The 26421-nt window shown below is 43.1% G+C and overlaps 2 protein-coding genes across 4 annotated transcripts; one reads left to right on the top strand and one right to left on the bottom strand.

The window, feature by feature from the left end:
- On the top strand, positions 1-9142 carry LOC135510876 (PWWP domain-containing protein 2B-like). Of its 2 annotated transcripts, none has more exons than XM_064932180.1 (3): positions 1-367; positions 2602-4329; positions 6449-9142. In XM_064932180.1, exons 1-3 carry the CDS (start codon positions 228-230, stop codon positions 6453-6455), a joined length of 1875 nt encoding a protein of 624 aa, XP_064788252.1. In that variant the 5' UTR covers positions 1-227; the 3' UTR covers positions 6456-9142. The 2 variants fall into 2 exon arrangements, with proteins under 2 accessions (XP_064788252.1, XP_064788253.1); XM_064932181.1 differs by having other exon boundaries at positions 2602-4333.
- Positions 9143-15826: 6684 nt separating this feature from the next.
- LOC135510875 (cysteine sulfinic acid decarboxylase-like) lies at positions 15827-26057 on the bottom strand. Of its 2 annotated transcripts, none has more exons than XM_064932178.1 (14): positions 25843-26050; positions 25479-25633; positions 25058-25184; positions 24762-24852; positions 24270-24492; positions 24105-24184; positions 23938-23992; positions 23533-23649; positions 23224-23288; positions 22917-22998; positions 18351-18550; positions 17405-17456; positions 17228-17317; positions 15827-17085 (listed from the first exon to the last, which is right to left on the bottom strand). In XM_064932178.1, exons 1-14 carry the CDS (start codon positions 25922-25924, stop codon positions 16912-16914), a joined length of 1593 nt encoding a protein of 530 aa, XP_064788250.1. In that variant the 5' UTR covers positions 25925-26050; the 3' UTR covers positions 15827-16911. The 2 variants fall into 2 exon arrangements, with proteins under 2 accessions (XP_064788250.1, XP_064788251.1); XM_064932179.1 differs by having other exon boundaries at positions 16962-17085; positions 17224-17317; positions 25843-26057.
- Positions 26058-26421: the final 364 nt, after the last annotated feature.

Genomic DNA, 26421 nt, shown 5'->3' with positions numbered 1-26421 from the left:
AAGACAGAGGGGCAACCTCAAAATATTTTTATCCTCTGTCTTTGTGTGATGTCACCAGTGGTAGAACTGTTGTAATTGACTTGGTGGGGGGTGATGGCGTCATTTCGTGCCCTGGTGTACCCTCCCGTGCTCGAAAGTAGAAGGGAGAAGCATCTTTAGCAGAGGCGATCGTGGCTCCCAGGGCCGGGCTCGAGTACCGCCAAGCCGGACACCTCACGCCGGAAAATATGGAGGCTGTGGCCGAGGAGCTGCGGGCCGGCTCTCGGATTCCTGTCACTGTTGATCAAATAGTTAACGATACACTAGTAGTGACGCTTACTTATCAAGAAAGGTGCTACATGGGGATATTACTCGATTGCAACAAAAAGTGAGTCTTATTTATTCGAATAATTGTATACTTGTGTCACAAAATAATTAGCTAGTTAGCCTGCTAATGTATGCTGGCTAATTTAGCATGCTAACTAGCTAGCTACATGGGCCATCATACAATAGACTCCAAGGGGTTGTAGCTAGCTTGCTAGTTAACGTTAGCCAGCTAACTCTGATTTGCTGGTATGCTGGCATATTAATAACATATAAACACGTGTATCATTACTAGGAAGTTTGGATAAAGCCAACCACCCCGTGAAAGTAATGTGATGGGCATTTCAACAAAAGTTATGCTTACGTGGGTAACGTTACCTCATTGTTAGCTTAACTATCAAGCTAGTTCAATGTTGGCTAGATTTAGACTGCCAACAATGTAACCCAGCTATGGCTGGCCTTACTGAAACACCCTTTCTCATATTAGACTTTTGTACATACATTCTTATAGCTACCTATCTAGTAATTATTACATCAAGGTTACATGTTTTAATACTAGATATGCAAAGTGATGGGCATCACATCATTATAAATTTGCCTTCTCCTGTTCTTGTGCTTTCAATAATGTAGGCCTATGTTAAACTCAGTCATCCAATGTTACCCTTAGCTAATGATACAACCAGTGTAGGCCTAATTATAAATGATTGACTTGAACCTCTAAATAAGAGATTATACAGCTGTGTTTTGCTGTTAAAGATGGCACTAATTGTCGCGTTTCCAAGGAAATTAGACACCAGAAAAACTAGGCTATAGGCCCACTTTGTACTTGACAAAGGGTGAACTACACAATGTTGGCAAGAAATCCCATTTATGCCTATGTATAGGGTGTTAACAATAGATGTAAGGTATAAAATGTTATTTGAATGATTGGCATTCATATGGGGCATGTTATCTGGCTCGCAGTGTGTGTCACATGTACTGGCCTTGTGTTGCACTAGTACATGCTAGTACAGTGCAGTGGGTGCACCTTTTTTAAATGCCACAGGGTTTATTTATTTATAGACTCAGCATCAGAATCTTACCAGCTTTTCATATCGGTAGGCCTTCACTAAGACATGTAGGCCTACACATTCACATGATGGATCACTCCAAATGCCTTGAGATTGACCTTCCCCAGTGGAAAAGATCTAAGCTTAAACAAAGAACAGTGGTTTGGCATACGGGCATATTTTGCTTTGGTAAAGTCAAAATGTGAGTTCTTCTTTTAGGTTTATAGGAATGCATTTCCCTTAATTGTGCGTCTCCAGTTTCCATGTCATGTATCCTTTGTGCAGCATCTCTTTATTTGGTTGTAGTGTATGTACAGCATTCTATGTTAAATGGAAACAGGATTTGTCATGGCCTGTTAACCACTATGTCCAGCCTGTGTCAATCATTGTGATGGCTGAGATTGTGTTGCTCTAGAAGGGCCTTTAAAGGTCTCCTCTAAAGCACAGGAAACAGGCCTCGCTGGGCCTCTTTATTTAAATGTGACAATAGCCGCTCATGGGGAAACGCCTTTCGGGCTGCCTAAATGTGCTTTAATTAATCATCTCATTACACACAAGCACCCAGCAGACACTGATGTGAAAACAAGCGAATCTCCTGGCTCTCTCTGGGTCCCGAGTGATTCACAGGGTTGTTATTTTTTTTAGTCAGATGGAGTGGAGGGGGCTCCTGGGTATCCTGTAGTCTCTTTGTCTGCTGTCTCTGACAGCAGAGTGGAGCACAGCCATGTTGCTGCTGCTGCCTTGGCTGCTCTCAACTCCCTTTTCAAATGGCTCCTTAGAGAAGCCCGGCTTGGACACGTCACGCCTGTAGGCCACTGGCATGAAAAGGAACATGTGAATTTACAGAGAAAACACGCACTTCAGCTTTTTCAGTTTGAAGCGCAAGGCTGTAGGTGTGGGCTAGAGGTGAACTAGACAACGACCTGCTTGCTTGCTGTCTCCCAACCCCCACTCCAGTAGAAAACCCAACACAGGTGATAAATGTGCTGTCTTTTACACAAACTAAAGTGTTGCAACCATAAGAGGTTTGGTTGCAACAAGGTCAGAGGAGTGCATTTGTTGTGCTTAGATTTAGTCGAGTTAATGTTCTTGACCCGAACAGGAACTTAAACTAAAGAATTTAAATTCTTGCTTTATCCACAATGATAAAGTTGAGTGCAAACAATTTGACTTCATCATGATTGGATCTAATAACCCAGAAGCTACAAAGCATACTAAAGTTTAAAAAAAATCTCACTTTTTTTCTTAGGACTGGGCTTTTCTGCCTACCGGATATCACAACAAAGCCAGTGGAATGCCCTGCATTGAAACCTGGTTGTGAAATCCCTGAAGTCCTGAGAGAGGAACCTGTTACTAAACCTCCCAGCCAGGCTTCACATCATAGACCAAAGGATGAAAACACGCTCCCTGAAAATGACCCACTAGGTGCCCGACTCCCAGCCCCTCTGCCCACAACAGTGCCTGCCGGGCACGGTCCATACCCTCCATATTTTGAAGGAGCTCCCTTCCCTCAGCCCATTTGGGTGCGCCACAGCTATGGTCAATGGGTACCTCAGCCACCTCCGCGGACCATTAAAAGGAAGAAGAGGCGGACCCGAGAGCCCGGGCAGATGACCATGAGCACCATCAGACTCCGCCCCCGGCAGGTGTTGTGCGAGAAGTGTAAGAACACACTGAACAGTGACGAGGACAGTAAGGACGGGATGCCCACAACCAAGGCTTCCAGGAAAGAGAATGCTCCACAGAGCGATGAAGACTCCAAAGACGGGTCTGTGAAGTTGACCAGGAAAGAGGATGCAGATGCCACCAAGGATAACAGCAAGAGGCGGGAGAATGGCCCCACCGGCTATGACAGCAAGCGGCTCCGGAAGGACAAGAGGGATGAGGAACCAAAGTTCCCTGCAGTGGACATCATTCCCCACAGCCCGGTCATCAAGATCTCCTACAGCACTCCGCAAGGCAAGGGCGAGGTGATGAAGATCCCAGCTCGGGTCCACGGCTCTGTCAAGCCCTTCTGCCCTAAGCAGCTGATGCAAAACGGCCTAAAAGGCCAGCTGGGCAAGGTGCCCGAGCCCACCACCCTAACCCAGACCCAGGAGCAGCGCCACATCCTGGACGCCACCAGGACGGGCCTGACCGTGTCCATTCCCAAACTCAAGCTCCCCAGACCGCCAACGGCCGGCCTGGACTTCCCCTCCCCCAAGATTCGAGTGAGGACCCTGGGGGACGGAGAGGACAGCCTGACGGTCTACGATGCAGAGCTGGTAGAGAGGCAGAGCAGAAAGGGCCTCGGGGTCCCGGTCCCTCGTCCCCTGCCCCACTCGGAGGACTCTGGGGAGAAAACCCCCATGGAGCTGTGGTCGGGGAGCTCTGGAGAGGAGGCAGACCGAGGCCAAAGTGACCTTGCGCTGCTCATCAACCTTCGCAAGAGGAAAGCGGACTCCTCCAGCCTGTCCGTGTGCAGCACAGACAGTCTAGACGAATCCAAATCCTTCAGCTCAGATGGCACGTCCCCAGAGCTGTGCGACCTAGCGCCCGGCGAGCACATCTCCTCCATGTCCTCCTCGATCTCACAAGACGACAGCAAGACTGTGCCGCCACTCACCGTGCGCCTGCACACACGTAGCATGACCAAGTGCGTGACGGAGGAGGGCCACGCGGTGGCCGTGGGAGACGTCGTGTGGGGGAAGATCCATGGGTTCCCCTGGTGGCCGGCGAGGGTGCTCAGCATCAGCGGCAGCCGCAAAGAGGAATCTAACTGCGAGGTCCAGTGGCCAGAGGCCAAGGTGGCCTGGTTCGGCTCGCCCACTACCTCCCAGCTGTCCGTTGCCAAACTCTCCCCCTTCCGGGAGTTCTTCAGGTCGAGATTCAACCGCAAGAAGAAAGGGATGTACCGGCGAGCCATCGTGGAAGCTGCCAAGGCCGTGGGCCACATGAGCCCCGAGATCACCTCTCTACTCACCTCTCACTGCGAAACGTAGGTGAGTCCACAACACTCAGACTATTTGTGAGTTTGTTCACTAAATACACTATTCCGGTACCTTTGATTAAGGATACATGTTGGGCAATGTTCAGGCGAAATACCCACCCTCTCTTTGAATGTCTGAACTATATTTTTGCTTATCTCATACATACAGGCATGGAAATGTTGTAAAGTAAAATATTCTTAATTACATTTTTTGGGGTTGCATTTTCTTAAAGAATGTTTGGCATTTTTACAACTAACTAAGCAGGGCCCGGTTTCCCGATAGGGATGGAACTGAAGCTTACAAGTGCGACGATGTCCCATGCATTTCCCGGAACGCCTCGTAGAGAGAATGCTCACCAAGTGCGTCCGTCGTCATCGGAGCATCTGTCAATACTGATAGGATCAAAAGGAAGGCAGCGCTGCTCTCGGATCATAAACATTAGAATTCTTCCACAATACTGACAACGGATAACTCTTAGTTGAGATATTATCACTTGGCCTATATGGCTGCTAATATTGAGTTGGCTTATTCTTATGTTTAGACTACCCTATAATAATGCAGTAATTCACAGATCTGGCACATCATTGCGCACACGCTGTTACACATCATGAAATAGTATATTGAGGCAACAGTTACAGACAGTAGCTTAGCCTACAATTAGCACAAAAAAAACTAATTTATTGAACATGGAATTGGTTTCAATATGATTTAAATATACATCACTATGTAGTGTATTTATCTTTTAATGGAGTCATCTGTTTTCATTTGAAGCATATTTTTGTCCTTACTTTGTTTGTAACAATTTCGAAGACATTGGCAACTTTGTAGTGGTAGTCAACTTTGTTATGATGTTATCTGTGGTCACAGAGACAGTGAAACATCTTTCTGTTTTTTTTGTTTGTTTTACATTTGCCGAAAATATCTAAACTTATTGTGTGTAGATGGGTGGGGGGGAAACAAATATTTAATCCATTTTTAATTCAGGCTTAACACAACAAAATGTGTGATAAGTCGAGGGTTATGAATACTGTCTGAGTGCACTGTAGAATCATGAGAATTGCAATACATATCGTATCAACACTTAAGTATTGTGATAGTATCGTGAGGTGGCAATTCCCAGCCCTATAAATAATGAGCATTTTTTTTCAAGTGGAACTTTAGTTACAATGGTTTTGGGGAAACTGCTCAGATTTAACGAAGCGCCTAAAGGTTCTAACGATTAACTAAGCCTGTAAAAAAATATATGCACTCCGGATTGTAAGTCTTTTTGGGAAAAGCTTCTGCTAAATGGCATATATTATATTACTTTAAACAGCCACTAAGAACGTAAGCATATTTTAGCTATGGCTAGCTAATAAATCAATGTGAGTTAAACCAAATCACCTTTTCAAGTCATTGAGTTGATTTGGTCATGAAATTTTAGAAAAGTGCACGTTTGCACCCATCATTCCGGTAGATTTTTAGCTAGTTTCATGATTTTGGTTGACTGAACTCAGGGACTTATGATTTGGTCTCAGCCTGCCTATCCCCCTAGTTGTCATAGAACATTGTAAGGCCTGATTAATCAAAAGCACAAGCCCATGTTCCCCTGGTATCCGTTTGTTGATTGTGTGGAATCAGACCCCATGTAGCCAAGCACTAGGCCCTTCACACACACACCTAGGTTAAATATTGTCTCAGGGTGATATGATCCAGCCAGACAGCTCCCAGGACCACTGTTTGCTCTGGCAACGCCTCAGTAGCTGTGTGAAGGTACCTGTACTGAGCTCTGTTCATAATGCTCACCAGAAGCTGTTGAGAATGCCACTCTTTTGAATCACTCATGATGGCAATAGTTTTTGCCATGTCAGCTGTCCAGAGATTGTCCAAGCGTGACTTCTGAAAGTTAAGACAGTGTCTTGGACTCACGTAGAAATGTTCTGTCTTGAATGGCAAAGTAAGAATCCATCTATTCTACATGCACATCTCTCCCAGTGCAAAGTCTAAGCCTGCAGTTAGAATGTCCCTCCATGGGGAAACTGCCATTATTTGCTCAAACTCATTACTCTGTTTGTTCTTTCTTTTCCTTCTCTCGTCTCTCTCTCTCTCTCTCTCTCTCTCTCTCTCTCTCTCTCTCACTCTGTGTAGAGGCTGAAGGCGGAAGAATGGTCTTCTGTCAGAGGTTGCAGATCTCTGACTCTTTGAGTCATCTATCCCCAGGAGAGAGAGGGAGCGTGTGCAGTTTCCACGGTCACTATTTATACAGCATTTTCCCAACCCCACATGGCTGGAGGAAAATGGCTGCTCAGGTGGAATGTTGTTGACTGGATAAGGGAGCAAGAAAGGGCAATTTTGAGGCATCTCATGGACGACACGGAACAATTCCTCAATTTTGTATTTTTTATTTTATTTTTTAGATGTAACCACATTTCAATAGAACTGAATAGCAACATACTACAAATCAGAATGTATTTATTATCTGTAACCATTTATTATCCATAACGATTTAAGTTGACCGTTCTACAATCCCATGAGATCTCTATACTGCTGCTTTTGTGAACGGTCCTCTCGACCGATTGGTCGCGAAGCGGTTCAACGACAGCCAGTCAGAGGACCTTGTCAGGTCCATTCAGTCCCAGTGCCATCCTCATCGGAAGCCCAGCAACTCTTCTTGAATAGACCAGGAAGCATATCCACAACATTTCTGGTGAAAAGTCTTACTCTTAAAGTTCATTACTTTCCAAATATGAAACTGTGAAACTGTTCCATCCAGAGATAGTACTGTAGTTTATTCTATCATACAGTGTTTCATCTTTGTAGCCTTCTTCAGCGTTGCTAGTTGGATACGTCGATGTAACGTTATTTATACGTTGTTTTGTTGTTTTTTCAAACGTTTCTCTCTTCCATTTCAGTTTGGTTTGAATACTTCAGAAGTGTGGTATCTATGGGTTATTTGTGAGCGATCCCAGAGTTAATTTTGACTCACTTTTAATTATTTGTGTCATGTAAAGAAAAGCACTTTATCTGTACCTTTTGTGGCCTGCTGTAAGTTCATTGTCCGAACACTAACTGGAGTTACAGCACTGACAGGCAGCGAGAGTTCAAAAGTCCCACGTTGACTATCCATGGCCTTGGAGATGTACTTTTTTTAAAGTTTTGGGATGCCAGAGATTGATCCTTTCAGGGGTGGTTGTGTACACTGTATTCTTGCATTTTTGTCTCCGGTGTGTCTTTGTACATTCTCTCAACCCACCCCAGTTCTATCCCCGTCAAATGTTTCCACTGGAGAGAGTGGACAAAAGTGTCAAACACTATGCATCAATTAAAGCTTTATGGTCACTCAGAAATGCTGTAAGAATACTGTGAATTCAACTCTTTTGAGTGTGCGTGTGAAGGTGTGGGGAGATGGGTGGCTGCTCACTACTGGCTACATGTCTGGAGATGGAGAAGACTGCAGGATCGACCTTTATTGATCTTAGTTGAAAGCAGCACTTTTGGAATGTAGGGGGGAAGGAAGGGGAGTCGGGACATATACTACATGGCCAAAAGTATAGGGACATTCTTGGAATTGGTGTATTCTGCTATTTCAGCCACAGCCGTTGCTGACAGGTGTATACAATTGAGCACACTGCCATGCAATCTCCATAGACAGACATTGTCAGTTGAATTGCCTTACTGAAGAGCTCAGTGACTTTCAACGTGGCACCGTCAAAGGATAATACCTTTACAACAAGTCAGTTTGTCAAATTTCTGTCTTGCTTTAGCTGCCCCGGTCAACTGCAAGCGGTGTTATTGTGAAGTGGAAACATCTAGACGCAACAATGGGTTTCCACGGCCGAAGAGCCACGCACCAGCCTAAGATCATAATGCGCAATCGCAAGAGTCTGCTGGAGTGATGTAAAGCTTGATGACGTTGGACTCTGGAGCAGTGGAAATGCTTTCTCTGAAGGGACGAATCACGCTTCACCATTTGACAGTCCGGTGGACGAATCTGGGTTTGGCGGATGCCAGCAGAACGCTACCTGCCCCGGTGCATAGCGCCAACAAGTTTGGTAGAGGAGGAATGAAGGTCTGGGGCTGTTTTTCATGGTTAGCCCCGCAACAGTTTGGGGAAGGCCCTTTTCTGTTTCAGCAGGACAATGCCCCTGTGCACGAAGCGAGGTAAATACAGAAATGGTTTGTCAAGATCGGTGTGGAAGAACTTGCCTGGCCTACACACCCAGACATCAACCCCTTCGAACACCTTTGGGATGAATTGGAACGCCAACTGCGAGTCAGGCCTAATCGCACGACATCCGTGCCCAACCTCACTAAAGCTCTTATGGCTGAATGGAAGCATGTTCCAATATCTAGCGGAAAGCCTTCCCAGTATAGCAGCAAAGGGGGGACCAACTCTATATTAATGCCCATGGTTTTTGGAATTAGATGTTCGACAAGCAGGTGTCCACATACTTCTGGCCAGTGTCGGTAGTTCAGTAGGCCCCAAACGGAATAAAAAAGCAAGGACTACCTGTACTTGTCCTATAAGAAATTGCTTATTTTAATTTTCTGTTGCAAAATGTTTTCCGTTGCAAGCCCCAATGAACACAACCAAGAGCTCCTGATGCGTTTTTTTTCCATTTTGAATCCCTTTGGTTTTTGTTGACTCTTTAGGAGTGGGAAAGGAGAGAGTGCTGAGCTCCTTTCACCTGTTTTATGATTAAGATGGAAGCGGATGTCAGGAAATTTTGTGTTTTGATGAGCAACATGGCTGTCTGCTGTTGCCCTCGTTGGTCAATGGTATTGGCCATTTTCAGTTTTTTTGTATATGTACTGTACGTAAAATAAAATATACAGGCAATACTTGGCATCTGCTGGTTTGTGTATTTCAACGTACTCCTATCAGTTATGACTACTTTTTTTTATGTAGTTTAATTCTCATGTCAGCAGCACTACTGTGCTCTAATTCCAGGCTTGCCAGGCTTAACTTTATGCAAGCATTCTCCACCTCTTTACTCACTTGAGGCAGTAGCCATGTCTGAAATCTCTTGCCTATTACTTACTAAACTACATACTGTGTACAAATTATACTACATACTATTTAGAATGTACTATTTAGTCAAACTAATGCGATAAGCAACAAGTATCGGCAAACTAGGCACATCCATCCTGAGAATGTGTCATCTAATGCCATTCGTTCATTTGGGTACAGCGTGTCCTCATCTATTTTATTTGGGGCGGCAGGGTAGCCTAGTGGTTAGAGCGTTGGACTAGTAACCGGAAGGTTGTTATCTTATTGTCCCACGCTCAAGTTGCACCTGTGTAATGATCATGCTGTTTAATCAGCTTCTTGATATGCCACACCTGTCAGGTGGGTGGATGGATTCTCTTGGCAAAGGAGAAATGCTCACTAAACAGGGATGTAAACAAATTTGTGCACAGAATTGGAGAGAAAAAAAGCCTTTTGTGCGTATGAAACATTTCTAGGATGTTTTATTTCAGCTCATGAAACATTGGACCAACGCTACATGTTGCGTTCATAATTTTGTTCAGTGTATTTAGAATTCAAGTATGGCTATTCAGACAGGCACAGTATAGTGGTACATAGTGTAAATCAACTACTCATCCTCCACTCGCCCCATTGGTGATATGATAGTCATCCTCCCCTTATTATCACAGTGATTTACTACCCGCGTTGAACTATTTTCATGATTTTAAGTAAAGAACGAACTGCTAATCGAATTGAAATCTAAACTCTCATCTATCCATCCTGTCGTCCATACCTCTCCGCCTTGTCGTCCCCAATTTGAACCCTTGCTTGCATTATACTGAGATGATACCAACGGGCTGCTTTGTTGCTTTACTCTTGCCAGCATCCTGGATGCCTCTCATTCATTTGAAGTCATGTCAGTGTTGATTTATATAACCCCCCCCTGACTGCTGGGTCAGATATAGGACTGTATCTATGTCATTACTGCATAACCAGGGGATAGCAGCACACCGGCCAATCCAGGATTAGGTGTTGTCCCCCCCCATCTCCCAATCAGATCATCTTACCAGCAACCTCAGAAGCTCAGCCTCGTGCTCCCACCCCAGACTCCTCTCATACCACTGACCTGCTCTTCTCCCTGCTGCCAGAGATTTCATAGCTCTCATTCCAAGCTGTTTCCTTTGACCCTAAACTTGTCCAAATATGATGAATAGAGACTGGATACTGCAGATAGCTCGAGGCGCACCCCGCTAAAATGTCAGTCAGCCATTTTATTCCGTAACAGGCATACAGCAAATTGTGCTTTTGATAATTGAGTGTGATTTTTCCTCCATGGTTATTGTTGTTGTTTTGTCGGTTTTACGTGTTTTCATGGCTCGACAAGTACCGTCTTTGCCTGGGGGCATATTGCTGACCATCATGCTCAGAGCTGCACTTTGCTCAGTAATTGTTGCCAAGCATCCATTCCACCCCCATAACCACATACTATGCTGGTGAAGTAAGGGGAAGGAATGCAGGCTTGTTTTTCGAAACCCTGTGGTGAATATGGTTGTGTTGGTTGGTTCCAAGGATACCTATCTTTATTCTAGTTTGTGCTCAGAGGGGCACACAACACACATATACACACCTCACCTCCAACAAAGAGACTCTTAGGAGACCTTCAAAATGATGGTAGCGACCAATGGGGAAAGGAGAAAGATCTGCTATACAGATTGTGATATCCAGTGTGGCCTACATTAAGTGATACAATCGCACTAGCAGCCTACATTCTAGCTTCAATTCACTGGAGTGCAGTGGTTATTTTGTAACGAGCACAGCATTCAGTTCACAACCATTTATGTTCCCATAACCATATTTCAGTAGAGAAGAATAGGATACTGAATGCCTATCTCAGCCAAAGGGTCTCTCCTGCACTCTGTCTCTCTGCAGGTGCCCTGCCTGGTGGGACACCGCAGTGGGCTGCATCTCTGCTGAGTGGGCCCCAGCCATCTGTCTGCTCATGTAGAAAGGAGAAGGGGAAACAGGCTAATTGCATCTGGGTCTTTAAATCTACAGCTCCTTTTTGTCCTGCATGTCCCAACCAGTCCCCTGGAGCAGTGAAATGAGCGACATCAAGGTTAACCGCTCCACTGTTTATATAAAAACACACATGCTCACACAACAAACACACTCTGCCTCTTTTTAATCCCCAAACTTCCTGACATTGAGCTAAGGGTCGTTCACAAATGCTCTCCACAACCACAAGTGCATAGAGCCCGCATTGATGCATGCTCACATCCCACGTATCTCACGTGTACTACCACTGAATTGGAGCATATACGAAAGCAAGCACACATACCAAATATACTGAACAAAAATATTAACGCAACATGCAACAATATCAAAGATTTAGTGAGGTATAGTTCATATAAAGAAATCGGTCAATTGAAATAAATTAATTACTGCCCAATCTGTGGATTTCACATGATTAGGCAAGTGTGCAGCCATGGGTGGTCCCGGGAACATATTAAATATGTTCACGTCACCAAATACCTAATTAAAACTAACTGTTTTGCAGTACAGCTCTACAAAAGCACTCTAAGATAGTGCCATGATGTAGCCGGAGCACCCCTATTCCCCGTCCTCCTCTGGCTACATTGACTTCAATAGAAAATTGAGGCGGCTTGTAGGCCTTACCCCCTTCCTTAGACCTAGAAGGTAATTATGACCACTTCCGGAGGACGTCCTCCAACCAATCAAAGCTTTTGTATTATGAACTGACAGGTTGTCCATCCAATCATAGGATTAGGATCAGAGAACGAACCTTGGCTGGTATGCTGTTGTTTTGCCGGTATTAATTTAGTAAAGGCGATAACATATCATTCTGGACAGACACAAGCAAAAACTCTTTAAATAAATATTCTTGTGTAGGCACACTCAAACATTAAAGATCTGACATGCTGTATGGGATGAAAACAAGATGATTTTTCAGTCTGATCAACTGTAGTGTATACTGCCTCTGCATACAGCCTATGAGCCCTGTCTATCTGGCTGGTGTAAACAAATTGTTAACATTATGTAGTTATAGTCCATTTATAGTCCAGAAAATGTGAACGTGATCAGATTTGGTTTATATACAAAATTATTAACTGGAATTAATCAGTCAACATAATAGTGATGACACACTGTGTACATTTTTTTATTAGGTTTACAGTTGCATAGGCCTAACATGCATAAAGCAAGCTCAGCCCTGTGAGTTGTATTATCCATCAGTTGTTGTCTCTGTGTTTGGGTTGAGGAAACCCTCCTGTTAGTCTCGTATAAATATAATTTGCTGTAGTTTGACAGGGTTTTCACCCCCCCATGGCCAGGATTTGATTCTAGGAGTTTTTTCAAAACCATGTAACCTAATTAAAAAAACAGGTCCCATCATAGCCTGTATAAAACCCTTTTTTTTACAACTGATTAATCACTGTTATTATACCTTAAACCCTATAGGGTTCAAAGGTTTCCTGGTTAGGTTACCCGAAAAGGAAAACTCTGGGCCCCAGGGGAAAGAAATTGTCCCACCACTCTGGGACCTACAGTAGGGTGCCACCACTCTGGGACCTACAGTATGGTGCCACCACTCTGAGACCTACAGTATGATGCCACCACTCTGGGACCTACAGTATGATGCCACCACTCTGGGACCTACAGTATGGTGCCACCACTCTGGGACCTACAGTATGGTGCCACCACTCTGGGACCTACAGTATGGTGCCACCACTCTGAGACCTACAGTATGGTGCCACCACTAAGGGACCTACAGTATGATGCCACCACTCTGGGACCTACAGTATGGTGCCACCACTCTGGGACCTACAGTATGGTGCCACCACTCTGGGACCTACAGTATGGTGCCACCACTAAGGGACCTACAGTATGGTGCCATCACTCTGGGACCTACAGTATGGTGCCACCACTAAGGGACCTACAGTATGGTGCCACCACTCTGGGACCTACAGTATGGTGCCACCACTCTGGGACCTACAGAATGGTGCCACCAGTCTGCTTGTAGTTGTCAGTTGTGGATGATCAGGGCTTTATCCAGGAACATTTCTTGGGCTATTTTTGATGTGTCAATTGGGAGAGATGCGCAGTCTGTGTTGGACTTCTGAGATGTCTGAGTTTAACTTCATGGAGAAACTTGTTGACCCAAACTATGGTGTTGCTGCTGTAATGGAAGTATGTGCTATGTGTATGTTTCATCTCCAAGCACTGTGAGTAGACCTGTCAATTTTCTATGTAGAGTCAATCACGTACACAAAGACAATCACATTATTACACATCAATGATTTTACTCCTTGCTTGTACTAACTCATTCTTATCTCTTTTGTTTATCTGTGTAGTGTGTTGTTTTTTTTTCTTCCCAGTCAAATCCTGTCCTGCCCTCAGTGGATGAGTTGAGCTCTTCTCCATCCCCATCCATCCATGATGAGCCTGTCCTACACTGAAGCCTATGAGCACCTCAACCCCTGTCCTGCACTGAAGTCAAGCCTCTGAAAACCTCAACTCATGCCTCATACCCTCATTGAATCACTGCTGTGATCCCTTCCCAGCACTGTGGAAGTAGCCCTCTTATTCCCATTCCCCATAATATTGCACCATAAATGTCTCTATGAAATTATTTAAGTTAAAATAATTAGTCTTTCACAATGTTTTAAACACGCGTTGTCGTGTCCGTGCGTTCCTCGCTTATACCGTGGGTCTCCCATCCTCCTCAATTTTGCAAGTCACCAGCCTCCACACCAGTGGGGGTAATACGATGCTTTCGTGGATCACTGATAGAGAAGTCTGTGGTGAAAAGGGAGGCACATGGCAGTAGAATTCTGTGTGCAATTACTGCTAATGATATGGCCCCATGCAAGCTGTGGCCAGAATTAATTTAGGATGAGGCCTGGGATGGGTGAGCTCTGTGGAAAAGAACAAAAAGCACCTAGGGCTGCACTTACTCCAATGCTGGGAACCAAACATACCATGAATACATTCAAATCTCATATTTGAAACTGATAATAGTGATTACTGGCTTATTTGGTGTCAGGAGGGTACCTCGGTATGGAGCATTCAGATAGAAAGTGTCAAATTCAGGAGGGTACCTCGGTATGGAGTGTTCAGATAGAAAGTGTCAAATTCAGGAGGGTACCTCGGTATGGAGTGTTCAGATAAAGTGTCAAATTCAGGAGAATAGTCCATGATTGGATTTCAGATAGAAAGGTAGACATGTAGAATAGTCATGATTCGATTTCATGAAGAATAGGGTGACATGTCAACGACTTCTAACCTTTCTAAATATCACTATCGTATTGCCCCATAGGCCTGTGTTCCCATAAGGACATTTTACTCCAGTCCATACTGGGGTTATAGTGCAAGATTATCAAGTCACCTGTGGGATTTAAAGGACTGGGTATCTTTTCTCTTTGGCAGCACCTGTAATAATAGGAATCTGATCTCGGTCTGGTGACTGTACATTTGAAATATCCCACCCGCTCCTAGTATAGAGTTGCTAGACAAATGGTAAATGGCCCTGATATACAGACCAGAGGAGGCTGGTGGGAGGAGCATTAAGGGGGCGGGCTCATTGAAATGGCTGAAATGTAATTAATGGAACGGTATCAAACATATGGATACCACATGTTTGACTCCGTTCCATTAATTTAATTCCAGCCATTACAATGAGCCCGTCCTCCTATAGCTCCTCCCACCTGCCTCCTCTGATACAACCAGAGATCTTGGCACATTTCCAGACCCTGATATACAGAGTTCTGTCTTCTGTCCTTGATACCTTGGTTTAATTGTACCGTTCTCGTGTTTTTTCTTGTTTGGTTGATCTTTTTATCAGATCGGTTTAATTAATTCAGGCTCAGTAATCATTTGGAGTTTTTTGCTGAGAAAATTCCTCATGTTGAAATTCTGTGAAACCCTACTGATCAGTTCTGCTTCTACTGTTGTACTGTAGCTAACTACTGCATTGACTACATTTTACTTGGCTCGTTAAGGCCAACTGATCAAGCTTCATTGGAGAATTGCTTAAAATTAGAAAGTCATTACTAAGAATTGTTTTAAAACCAGCTGTCTATTTGCAAACTCACTAGGGCTTGCCTAACTTTCTGCATTCCCCAAATTGATTCATGTTACCACAGGAAGCCAAACTGTGTCCCTTTGAGAGTTTTAGGCGTGGCCCATCTCTTTGGCCCCAAATGCAAACATGGCCCTCAGGGTGCAGTGACCTCAGTCACCATGTATGGTGGGTTTGAAGGCAGGAAGTCTGGGCCGGCCTTGGGCATAAGCAACATAAGCTGAAGCCCCCCGATCGTTAGGTTTAACTGAAGTTATACTGTTAGAATAGTAGAATACACCAGGTGCAATTTCAAAATGTTGTTGTGCATCAGCAGTTTTCCGTCTTCAGCAGTCACTCAATTGACCCATGTCAGCTAACATGTTTTAGATTTATAAATTAGTCAAGCCAGCTATCTAAATTTACGGAGCCCCCATTGATTTTGTTAGTCACTCTTACACATAAGTCATGGCAAAATGTGTACAATTTCAGGAAATTAGCTTTAAAAAGGTAAAACATTAGCTCCACCGCATGGCAAAATTATTAAATGACTAAAACAATTCTCAGCCACTTTGCAAAATGTGTAGAATTGTAGGAAATTTACTTTAAAAATGTAATTTTTTTGCTCTCCACCATCAAAGTGGGGGGCCCCCCAACCAAACTTTGCTGAGGGACCTGAAAAGGCTAAGGCCGGCCCTGCAGGAACTGGCCTCAGAGAAAGCTTCTTCATGGACTTGTGACCCCAGCAGAGTGTTTTTATGCATCACACCCATGTCAGCTGCAAAGCCTTAGCTCCACCCCACCACCCCTCCCCACCGTACACACTCACACAACTGCTTAAACATTAACATAAGCAGACACATTGAGTACGCATCCACCCTTCTCAGACAAGGCCATCTTTAATCCAGGCACGTTGGGTCACTCAAGTTCACTGTTTATGCAGGGGCCACTTCGTCCATGCAACCGTGTCCAGGATGTTGACATGGTTCCGCTGCAGCCCACAGCCCATGGGCTCCTCTGTCTGTCTCAATGCTTCATGGCATTGATCAGGCTTCCCTTGGCATCTGTCATGGGTATTTTTCAGAAGAACCTCCTGCATGTTTTACAACCAAGTAATACATAAAGGCCATACAATATATGCACAACTGAGCAAGTGGTGGTGCACAACTGAGCAAGAGGACAAGTACATTAGAGTGTCTAGTTTAATGAAACAGACGCCTCACAAGTCCTCAACTGTCAGCTTCATTAAATAGTACCCACAAAACACCAATGTTTTAAAACCCTTGAATGACTTGTTTGACTGGTACTGTACTTTATCACAAAGTAGTTTGTATGTAGTGAGCTACTTTTTCAATGTAACTTTAGTTAAGTAAATTGTTTTTCTTAAGGATATCTTAACTTCTTCCATTGTGAAGTAATTAGTAGCTTAGTAAACTATTTTTTCAAAGTAGCTTCCCCCAAAACTGTAGAAAACAAGTAATATTATTGTTAGAAAACTTTCTGATTCTGGGAGCCAGAGGAGTCAGTGACATAAATGGAGATGCAAGGCGATAACTTGAATGACTATCATAGATTATTCCCTAGCCTCTCAATCTCATCCAGAAAGAAGGTCATGTCTTGGTAGGAGAGCTGCGGAGAGATGACTATCATGCGAAAGAAGTTGACTCGTCCACCCAGAGGCTGGTAGCCCACCATCATAGTACCCTGCTTAATCATACGCTCCTTTATCACTGGAGCCACCTGGTGATGAAGATACAAGATCACAGCATTGTGTCAGCCAGACCAACAGAAACTAACTGGTTTAAATGTAGAATATGTCATAGAAATTGAGTTGAAAAAATATATAACTGGCATCATAGTAAACAACTTGACACACACCAACCTTTGACAATCTGTCCTGGTAGTCTGGACTGTTCTCCTTTCCCCTCAGACTGGGTGGTATGAACCAGAAACACACGTTCACAAACTCAGGCTGTTTAACAAGACAAAACCAGAAGACAGGTGAGATGAAAATGGGAGAAGAAAATGTTAGTATACATTTGATAAAACAATGACTTACCTTTCCTATAAGTTGAAAGCCCTCTCTTTTCATCATCTTCTCCACCAGATATCTACGTATGGGACAGTCAACACACAGATCATTGTTCCATATTGACATAGATTCGATTAACTGCTTTAAATGAGAGCTCTGAGCTGTTTTAAGTGAGGAGCTTGACTAGTCAGAATTACAACTGTAGGTTTTGTAAATGTCCCAGCTAGCACATAACGTTCTGAGAACCATATGTTTCTTAGAGCTTGGTGAGTGTGGTTATCCTATGGCCCTCAAGCTCACTTTTGGACCTAGAAGCCAGTTCCACTGCAGTTTCTCATTGTTCCCCTCTAATCAGGGACTGATTTATACCTGGAACACCAGGTTTGTGAATTTAGTGCAACAGAAACACAGCAGGCTCCGGACCTTTTAAGGTAAGAGTTGAATAACCCTGTCCTATGATTATTTTTCATACAACCTTCCCATAATGTTCTAGGAATGGTGCAGGATAGTTGCTTGGTCTTAGAACATTCTCAGCACATTTACGATATTTCACAAAAAAATAATAATTCCATGGCTAGAGAACAGAATATAAAATGTGTTTGCACGATTAATACCTAATCCAAATGAATTTCCATGTGTCCTAATTTCCACACAGTTAATCTAAGACGGCCGTGTTAAATCATATTGAAACATGTTCTCAGAATGTTATTTAACTACTTTAAAATAATTTTAGTTCTAAGAACATTAATAAAACTTCCAAGGAAAACTTTCTCAGAACCTTCCTGCAAACAAAACATTTACATTACCAGAACAGACGGCATTTTCACTTCCTTTCTCAGGACATTTAAAAAAAGTTTCCTTTTACCAATCAGGAAACATATGGCTTTGTTCCCAGAAACAATGGGAAAACAAAAATATACATTCCCACAACTTCCAAGGAACCAAATGTGCTAGCTGGGGTTTATGTTTGTACCTTGTATGGGCGAAAGCCCTGTCCACACGCTCTTCCAAGCCTTGTGACCCCACAGCTTTCCACATCAACCACAGCTTCAGGCAGTCAACCTTACGGCCGCACTGTATCGACTTGTCCCCTGTGTCCAGACTCATGTCATAGAACTTGTCCTGCTGGAAGAGGTATGTTGCATCTGCACTGTGGCAACGTTTCAACAGGTCCTGGGGAAGAGATCAAGAATAGGGGAGAATTTGCTCAATAATAATGGTAAGGAAGACAACAAAATGAATCATTAAAATGTGTACAGTGCCTTCGGAAAGTATACTTTTTCTACATTTTGCTACGTTACAGACAAATTCTATATAAGGTATCATTTTGTATTTTCACAAAATACATTTCCACAAGATATAGTCCTGACTCAAATTTAGGGTTACTACCCAAGCCGGCTGGTCGTTCGATCGGTTTGGTTGCCGGAGACGCGACCCAGTCGTAAAGTCTTTCGAGCCCTGAATGCTGATTGGCTGACAGTCGTGGTATATCAGACCATATACCACGGGTATTTTTACTTCGCTAATTATGTTGGTAAACAGTTTATAATAGCAATATTATCACATCAGTCACCGGCTTCATTAATAATTGCATCGACGACATCGTCCCACAGTGACCGTATGTACATATCCCAACCAGAAGCCATGGATAACAGTCAACAATCCTCACAGAGCTAAAGACTCCAGCTGCCGCTTTCAAGAAGCGGGACACTAATCCGGACTCTTATAAGAAATCCCACTACAACCTCCGACGAGCCATCAAACAGGCAAAGCATCAATACAGGACTCTGATCGAATCCTACCACCCCGGCTCTGATGCTCATTGGGTGTGGCAGGGGCTTGCAAACTATCCCGGATTACAAAGGGAAACCCAGCTGCAAGATGTACAGTGACGCGAGCCTACCAGACGAGCTACAGAGCATTTGGAAAGTATTCAGACCCCTTCCTCCACACTTTGTTACATTACGGCCTTATTCTAAAATGTATTAAATCAATGTTTCTCCTCAATCTACAAACAATACCACATAATGACAAAGCAAATACAGGTTTTTAGAAATGTTTTCAAAAAACAGAAATACCTTACTTACATAAGTATTCAGACCCTTTGCTATGAGACTCAAAATTGAGCTCAGGTGCATACTTTATCCATTGATCATCCTTGATTTTTCTACAACTTGATTGGAACCCACCTGTGATAAATTCAATTGGAAAAACAAAGCCATGATGTCGAGGGAATTGTCTGTATAACTCCGAGACAGGATTGTGTCGAGGAACAGATCTGGGGAAGGATACCAAAAAAAGTCTGCAATATTGAAGGGCCAAGAACACAGTGGCCTCGATGATTCTTAAATGGAAGAAGTTTGGAACCACCAAGACACTTCCTAGAGCTGGCCACTCAGCCAAATTGAGCAATCGTGGGAGAAGGGCCTTGGTCAGGAAGGTGGCCAAGAACCTGATGGTCACTCTGACAGAGCTCGAGAGTTCCTCTGTGGAGATGGAGAACCTTCCAGAAGGACAACCATCTCTGCAGAAGTCCATCAATCAGGCCTTTATGGTAGAGTGGCCAGACGGAAGCCACTCCTCAGTAAAAGGAAAGATTCTATGGTCTGATGAAACCAAGATTGAACTCTTTGGCCTGAATGCCAAGTGTCACGTCTGGCGGAAACCTGGCACCCTCCCTACTGTGAAGCATGTTGGTGGTAGCATCATGCTGTGGTTTGTTTTTCAGCGGCAGGAACTGGGAGACTAGTCGGGATTGAGAGGGAAGATGAACAGAGCAAAGTACAGAGAGATCCTTGATGAAAACATGCTCCAGATTGCTCTGGACCTCAGACTGGGACGAAGGTTCACCTTCCAACAGGACAACGACCCTAAGCACACACGCAGGACAATGCAGGAGTGGCTTTGGAACAAGTCTCTGAATGTCCTTGAGTGTCCCAGCCAGAGCCCGGACTTGAACATCTCTGGAGAGAACTGAAAATAGGTGTTGAGTGATGCTCCCCATCCAACCTGACCGCGTTTGAGAGGATCTGCAGAGAAAAATGGGAGAAACTCCCCAAATACAGGTGTGCCAAGCTTGTAGTGTCATACCCAAGAAGACTCAAGGCTGTAATCGCAGCCAAAGGTGCTTCAACAAAGTACTGAGTACCGTTAACGCCTTCTATACTCGTTTCGAGGCAATTACCACTGAACCATGCATGAGCACCAGCTATTCCGGATGACTGTGTGATCACGCTCTCCGTAGCCGATGTTAGTAAGACCTTCAAATAGATTAACGTTCACAAGGCCACAGGGTCAGATGGATTACCAGGATGCGCACTCAGAGCATGCGCTGACCAGCTGACTGACCCAAAAGTATTGGGACAAATTCACATGTGTATTAAAGTTGTCAAAAGTCTAGTATTTGGTCCCATATTCCTAGTACGCAATGATGACATCAAGCTTGTGACAAACTTGTTGGTTGCATTTGTTGTTTGTTTCAGATCATTTTGTGCACAATAGGAATTAATGGTAAATAAGGTATTGTGTCATTTTGGAGTCACTTTTATTGTAAATAAGAATAGAATGTTTCTGAAAACTTCTACATTAATGTGAATGAATCTTGAATAAGGATAAGTGAGAAAGTTACATAAGCACAAATATCATATATCCCCCCCAAAAAATGCTAACCTCTCCTTTTATTGTAATGTTGAGAGGTTAGCATGTCTTGGGGGTATGATATTTGTGTGTCTGTAACTTACAAACTAACGTAACATTCAACCTTAAAATGAATAACACATCCATGGTCACATTAATGTTACTGTAACTATACAGTACATTCCTTCTAATGTAATCATATAAAGCGTGCATGTTCAAGATGGAAAGTCGTCTCAGGTCTGTGGAGATCTTCAATTGCTCTAATGCAGAATCTCGAATGGCATTGATCACTTGCACCATGTACTGTACTTTTAAAGATGTGCTATGCAGAAAAAATGCTCCACTGTTTCCTGGTTGTTAAACTAATAGTTTGCCTAATTTCAATGTATATGACAAAATAAGCTAGTATAGTGTAGATAATCATTGTACCATCCAAACCACTGAAATGTTTTCCATAAGCAAAAATATTGTTGTTTCTGCTGTTTGAAGCTGGTGTACAAAACCGAAAGTAAAATTGTATGGTAAGCATAGAAATTGCACACATATAAGATATCTACCTCTTCTTATGCTTGCTTTCAAGTAGAATGATAGATCTACAACTTGCATTTCTATGTGAATTTGTCAGGTTGACAAAAAAATTACATATTGCCACTAATGTAATCTCAACCTCAATCCAGGACATTTGGTTCTTTTATTAGATGATGCACATTGATAACACTATTCTGTTGTATAAATAAATGAATACATATGACATTGTATTCTCATTTGAACTTGCTTTCCTTTTACATGGTTGAAAGTGCAGTGACTGACATCCAACTAAGCCAGAAATCAGACATTGTTTTTCCTTTGTAATTTAGTTAGGCTATAAAATGGTTGAAAGCATAGGGATAACACATTCGAAAGTCAACTAACTTCGGCTGTCTTTTTTGAGTGGGTGAATATAGGCTGTAATCTCATTGATCAACGTCTTAACCAAATATTACCCAATTATCCACGTTGAAATGATGTGCCCAGTGGGTACCTTCAACTTCCTTCAAACTGCACGTAGAGACATAAAATGGTATTGAGAAGATTCTAACTTGAATAATTAGAACAAATGGCTTATTGACAAAATGTCTAACTATCCCTTTAAACAATGCAGGAACATAACGTTTTGGATTATAAAGGACTTGCATTATGTTTGGTCATTGACAAACAGTTCAATTTAAACATGTATGAGGTGTAACTATTTGTAATTTTACAGTGTTTTCCATAATTGCAAAGGCGAGAGTGCAAATGCCACAGCAATTCAACAACAACTCTTTGGGTGATGAATCTGATGAAGCAACCTCGACTCAGGGGTAGACGTAATAAACGTAAATATGGGACACTCCAAATAGTATGATATGTTACATTTCGTATGATATGTATTAATTTATGGATGTCCGTCATCTATTTCGTATGATATGTTACGAATTACAATTTGTTAGAAATGTTAAATTACAATTTGTACAATATGTTACGAATTCTAATATGTCCTGGCTAATGTTAGCTAGGTGGATAACGCTAATATTAGCTATGTGGCTAGTGTTAGCTAGGCTAGGGGTTAAAGTTATGGTTAGGCGTTAGCTAACCTTAACACTTTAACCTAACATGAAGTCTTTTAAAAAGTAGTAAGTAGTTGGAAAGTTGCTATTTACCTAAAGTTGTCAGTGATGAGATTCAAACATGCAACCTTTGGATTGCTAGATACTCATGTTATACACCTACCCATCCACTCAATGTGTTTTTGCCTTAAATAACCTTCAGTCTTATGTAACCATACCAAACATAACCTACTAATTTGAGTTTCTCAGATTTACATTACAATGCTATGTCTAGTCTATGAGACCAGGCTGGGTGAAGGGATGCTGTGTTGTCTTACCGTGGTGTCCTTGAGCAGAATGGCTGAACACTGCAAGCCAGTCAGCATCATCTTGTGTGGATTCCAAGTTACTGAATCGGCTCTGATCACAAACATATTCACATAATTACACTCGGGAGTCAAAGTCATATGTTGAGCCAATACGGAAGACTAGCCCAGCCATGCGAGACATCAAGACACCTAACCTATACTTTGGTACACTTTATCTCACACAGGCTGAATTACATTTAGGTTTTTTGCAGCACATTTATATAGTGCAAAATTGCATTCAAGCAACTGTATTCCTGAGCATGCACCTGACTCCCACCTCTCAACTCCTCTCATGAGATGTCTGTGTTCCTTTGAGAAGAGAACACTCCCTCCCCAGGCTGCCTGTGCCAAACCACAAGACAACACCAATCAGTGTTCTTCAGCTCGAAATCACATGGGAAAGATGGTCACTGTTGCAAAGGATTTAATTTGACGGTGGCCATCTTGGACATTATTTTGGGTTCTGAAGTTTGATCTACATAACAGATGCTGTTGGGTATCATTTTGACAGAAGACTACTTTTGTGGTCTGAAAACGTTGGACAAAGTTTGATTTTAAATGAAAGATCACTTTAAGAAGGACTCACATCAACATGCATCCATAACCCCTGTCTGTCACAGATGTCAGCGATGGGCTCCAGGGGGTCGAAGGCACCTTGTACAGTCGTTCCTGACGTGGCATGGACAAGGAATGGTACTGCCCCCTGGTAGGTGAGGAGGGGTAATGAATGATATTCTTACATCTCTACTTGGTGCTTTGCAGTGTGATATGTGCTTTGCCAATAGACTACTAGGAATTGCAGATGAAATACTTTGAATGCTGACGGAGTACTAGGAATTGGCCAGATCCTTGTGTAATATACCACTGATTGTCTATCAGAAATTCCCATTAGTCTAGTGGCAATTCCAACTGTTATCTGTGTAATTACTGTATCACAGCAGATATAATAAAATTGACACAGTAAAATACAAGGTAACCACAGTAAACTTGCTTGAGATTTCGCCAGCTCAATTTTGTCACTAAGGTCATCTGTAATCATGCAACCCCTGTAGGATAACAGAGAGCATGAGTTAAAATCTGTAAATCATGCATGCCTAGGAATCATAGATGTTAATGAGATGACTTACAAGAGTCAAAGGAAGGTTCTTATCACTTTACCTATCATCCACGTTGACCTTAAACACGTTCTCTGTCCCAATACCCTGAAAGGCAGCTGCTTTCATCACAGAGTAATGGCTCTGGAGGAAAGTTTGTGTAGAACGAATTAATATGTGAATGTGAAGTTAAATAGTGCATTATTTCTACCATACTGTTTTCCCCCACCTCTTGAGATGTAAAGACAGCCAGTCGAGGGAGGGCCCACTGCCCCTTAATTTTAACTTCTGGGAAGGCCCGATAGCGTGCTAGGTTCATGGCATACATGTTAGACATGGTACCGCCTGGGCAGAAGATGCCATCTCCCTGTGCCCACCCAACTAGAGAACGTAGCTTGGAGAGTACCTCGTCTTCCATCAGGACGAACACTGGCGCTACTTCATAGGTATACCTGTCAAATAAACGATACAACTGTCCATCACAAGCCCCTTCATAACATACTTTATGGAATGTATATATGCATATACTGTATATCAGTGGAGGCTGGTGGGAGGAGCCATAGGATGATCGGCTCATTGTAATGGCTGGAATGGCACAATATCAAACACAAAGATATGGAAACCACATTTTTTACTCCGTTCCATTCCAGCCGTTACAATGAGCGCATCCACCTATAACTCCTCCCTCCAGCCTCCACTGATATATATTGCTCCCTCCTACTGGCTAGTGTTAAGAGCCTCCGTAAGGAATCGTCCTGTCAAGGCATGGTAGTCCACCCCTGCAAAGAGCTGATTGAAGAACCGCGGATGATCTGTATAGAGAGATGCGCTTTACTTTAGTGCATGCATTCTGGACAGTCCCAAGCCATTGCATTTACCAAGAATCAGCTGTAACCAGAACCACACTCATCTCACTCTAAGGTTTCCCTGTGGGGTTGGGTGGCTCCTGGTCTTGGTGAGGCCAGCAGCAAACCACCCTAACACCCAGGACCAGAGCTAGGCCTGGGGTGGACTTACTGGTCTTGACGCTGTACTTGGCCACGTCCCGTACTCTCTGCAGCAGCTGGTGCTGTTGCTCCCCATACTCTCTCAGCTCCAGATCTAGCAGAGTAGCCAACTCCTCTGGCTCGTGCCACTCACACACCTATAACCAGGGGTATAACAAGCACAAGAAACCCCTGAAAATACAGTACTGAGTGTGTACCTCTATGGTTAGATTGTGATGCACAGTCAGGTGTGAAGATGATATCAGTTAACATAATGGTACTAGCCCAGTGGTTCCTAAAAATGTTTGCTACATGACCCACCAGGACTGCTATCTGTCATTCAAGACTTACCAAAAGGCTTGTGCAGCAAAACATCTAACAATATGACACAGTGCAGAGAACAGTCATGTTAGGCTAGAGACAGTGAACAATTTTATTTAGGGATGTGAGACCTTCTCGTTGACGTCTATGCCCTTACATAGCACCTCCTCAAGGATGACTTTAAAAGCCTCGGTCAGGAAGAGCTGACCCTCTCTGTGGTCCAGAAGAGGTTCATTCAGGTGCTGCTGACCATAGGGTTGAGAAGGTCCTGTAGTTGTCACATAGTCTAATGAGGGTAAAGCAGAGAGGGTTGAATAGAGTCATGGTAATCTGATCCTAAAGTCAATGATTGCAATCACCAACAAGTTCTTTGCATGGTTTCGATATTTATACAATACCAATTCATGGCATTGTAGATAATATCTATTCACAGGTTGAGAACTCTGTAAAGCACACTCTCCTCCCATCAGATAACACAAACACATTTAAAATCACCTTGCTCTGAAGCACTCTGACTACTCCACCAGTCAATGAAGGAAGACCATCCCAGGTTCCAGAATCTAGGTAGTTGACTCATGACTTAAAACCACACTGCAAATAAGATCAAACAATTGAGCAAATGCATCCCTTAACAATTTCACATTTCTAAAGGGGTAATTTACACTACGTACATTTACAAGAGAGTTTAATACCTGTGTGTACACATATTACTGTAGTATACATTTTTGATATCTCGTATGTCACCTTCGTAGGTAGTGTGCGAGACTGCTGAGTTTAGAATTGTCTCAAGCCAAATGCTCGTACAATAAAAAATCTTAATAGCAGAGAAATATTTTTTTAAACAGCTGAATTGTATAGACATTTTCCATATATTTGAATCTTGTTTTATTGAGTTTACCTGAAATTGCAGTAATAGCCTGTTTAATGTTTTAATTGTCGCAGTAGCTTTAAAAAATAAAAATACCTCAAAAGAATGGTCATTTCAAATGGAAAGTCATCAGCAAGCAGGTTCATCTCCCCAGTGAATGAAACAATTTCAGTCCCAATTCATTTTCATCTCATGTAATGATTTAC

This window comes from Oncorhynchus masou, chromosome 23 (genome assembly GCF_036934945.1).
Source record: "Oncorhynchus masou masou isolate Uvic2021 chromosome 23, UVic_Omas_1.1, whole genome shotgun sequence".
NCBI lineage: Eukaryota > Metazoa > Chordata > Actinopteri > Salmoniformes > Salmonidae > Oncorhynchus > Oncorhynchus masou.
Note: the sequence above shows the minus strand (reverse complement) of the source record. Positions and strands in the feature narration are given on the sequence as shown.

Excerpts from the sequence above, each read along its gene's own strand:
- LOC135510876 (XM_064932180.1), top strand. The coding sequence starts at position 228 with ATGGAGGCTGTGGCCGAGGAGCTGCGGGCCGGCTCTCGGATTCCTGTC. Across the intron at positions 368-2,601 it reads TTACTCGATTGCAACAAAAA|GACTGGGCTTTTCTGCCTAC; the intron begins GTGAGTCTTATT and ends TTTTTTTCTTAG.
- LOC135510875 (XM_064932178.1), bottom strand. The coding sequence starts at position 25,924 with ATGAGTCAACTACCTAGATTCTGGAACCTGGGATGGTCTTCCTTCATT. Across the intron at positions 23,289-23,532 it reads GGTTATGGATGCATGTTGAT|GCAGCCTGGGGAGGGAGTGT; the intron begins GTGAGTCCTTCT and ends GGTTTGGCACAG. Across the intron at positions 18,551-22,916 it reads TTCTGCTCAAGGACACCACG|GACCTGTTGAAACGTTGCCA; the intron begins GTAAGACAACAC and ends TCTCTTCCCCAG.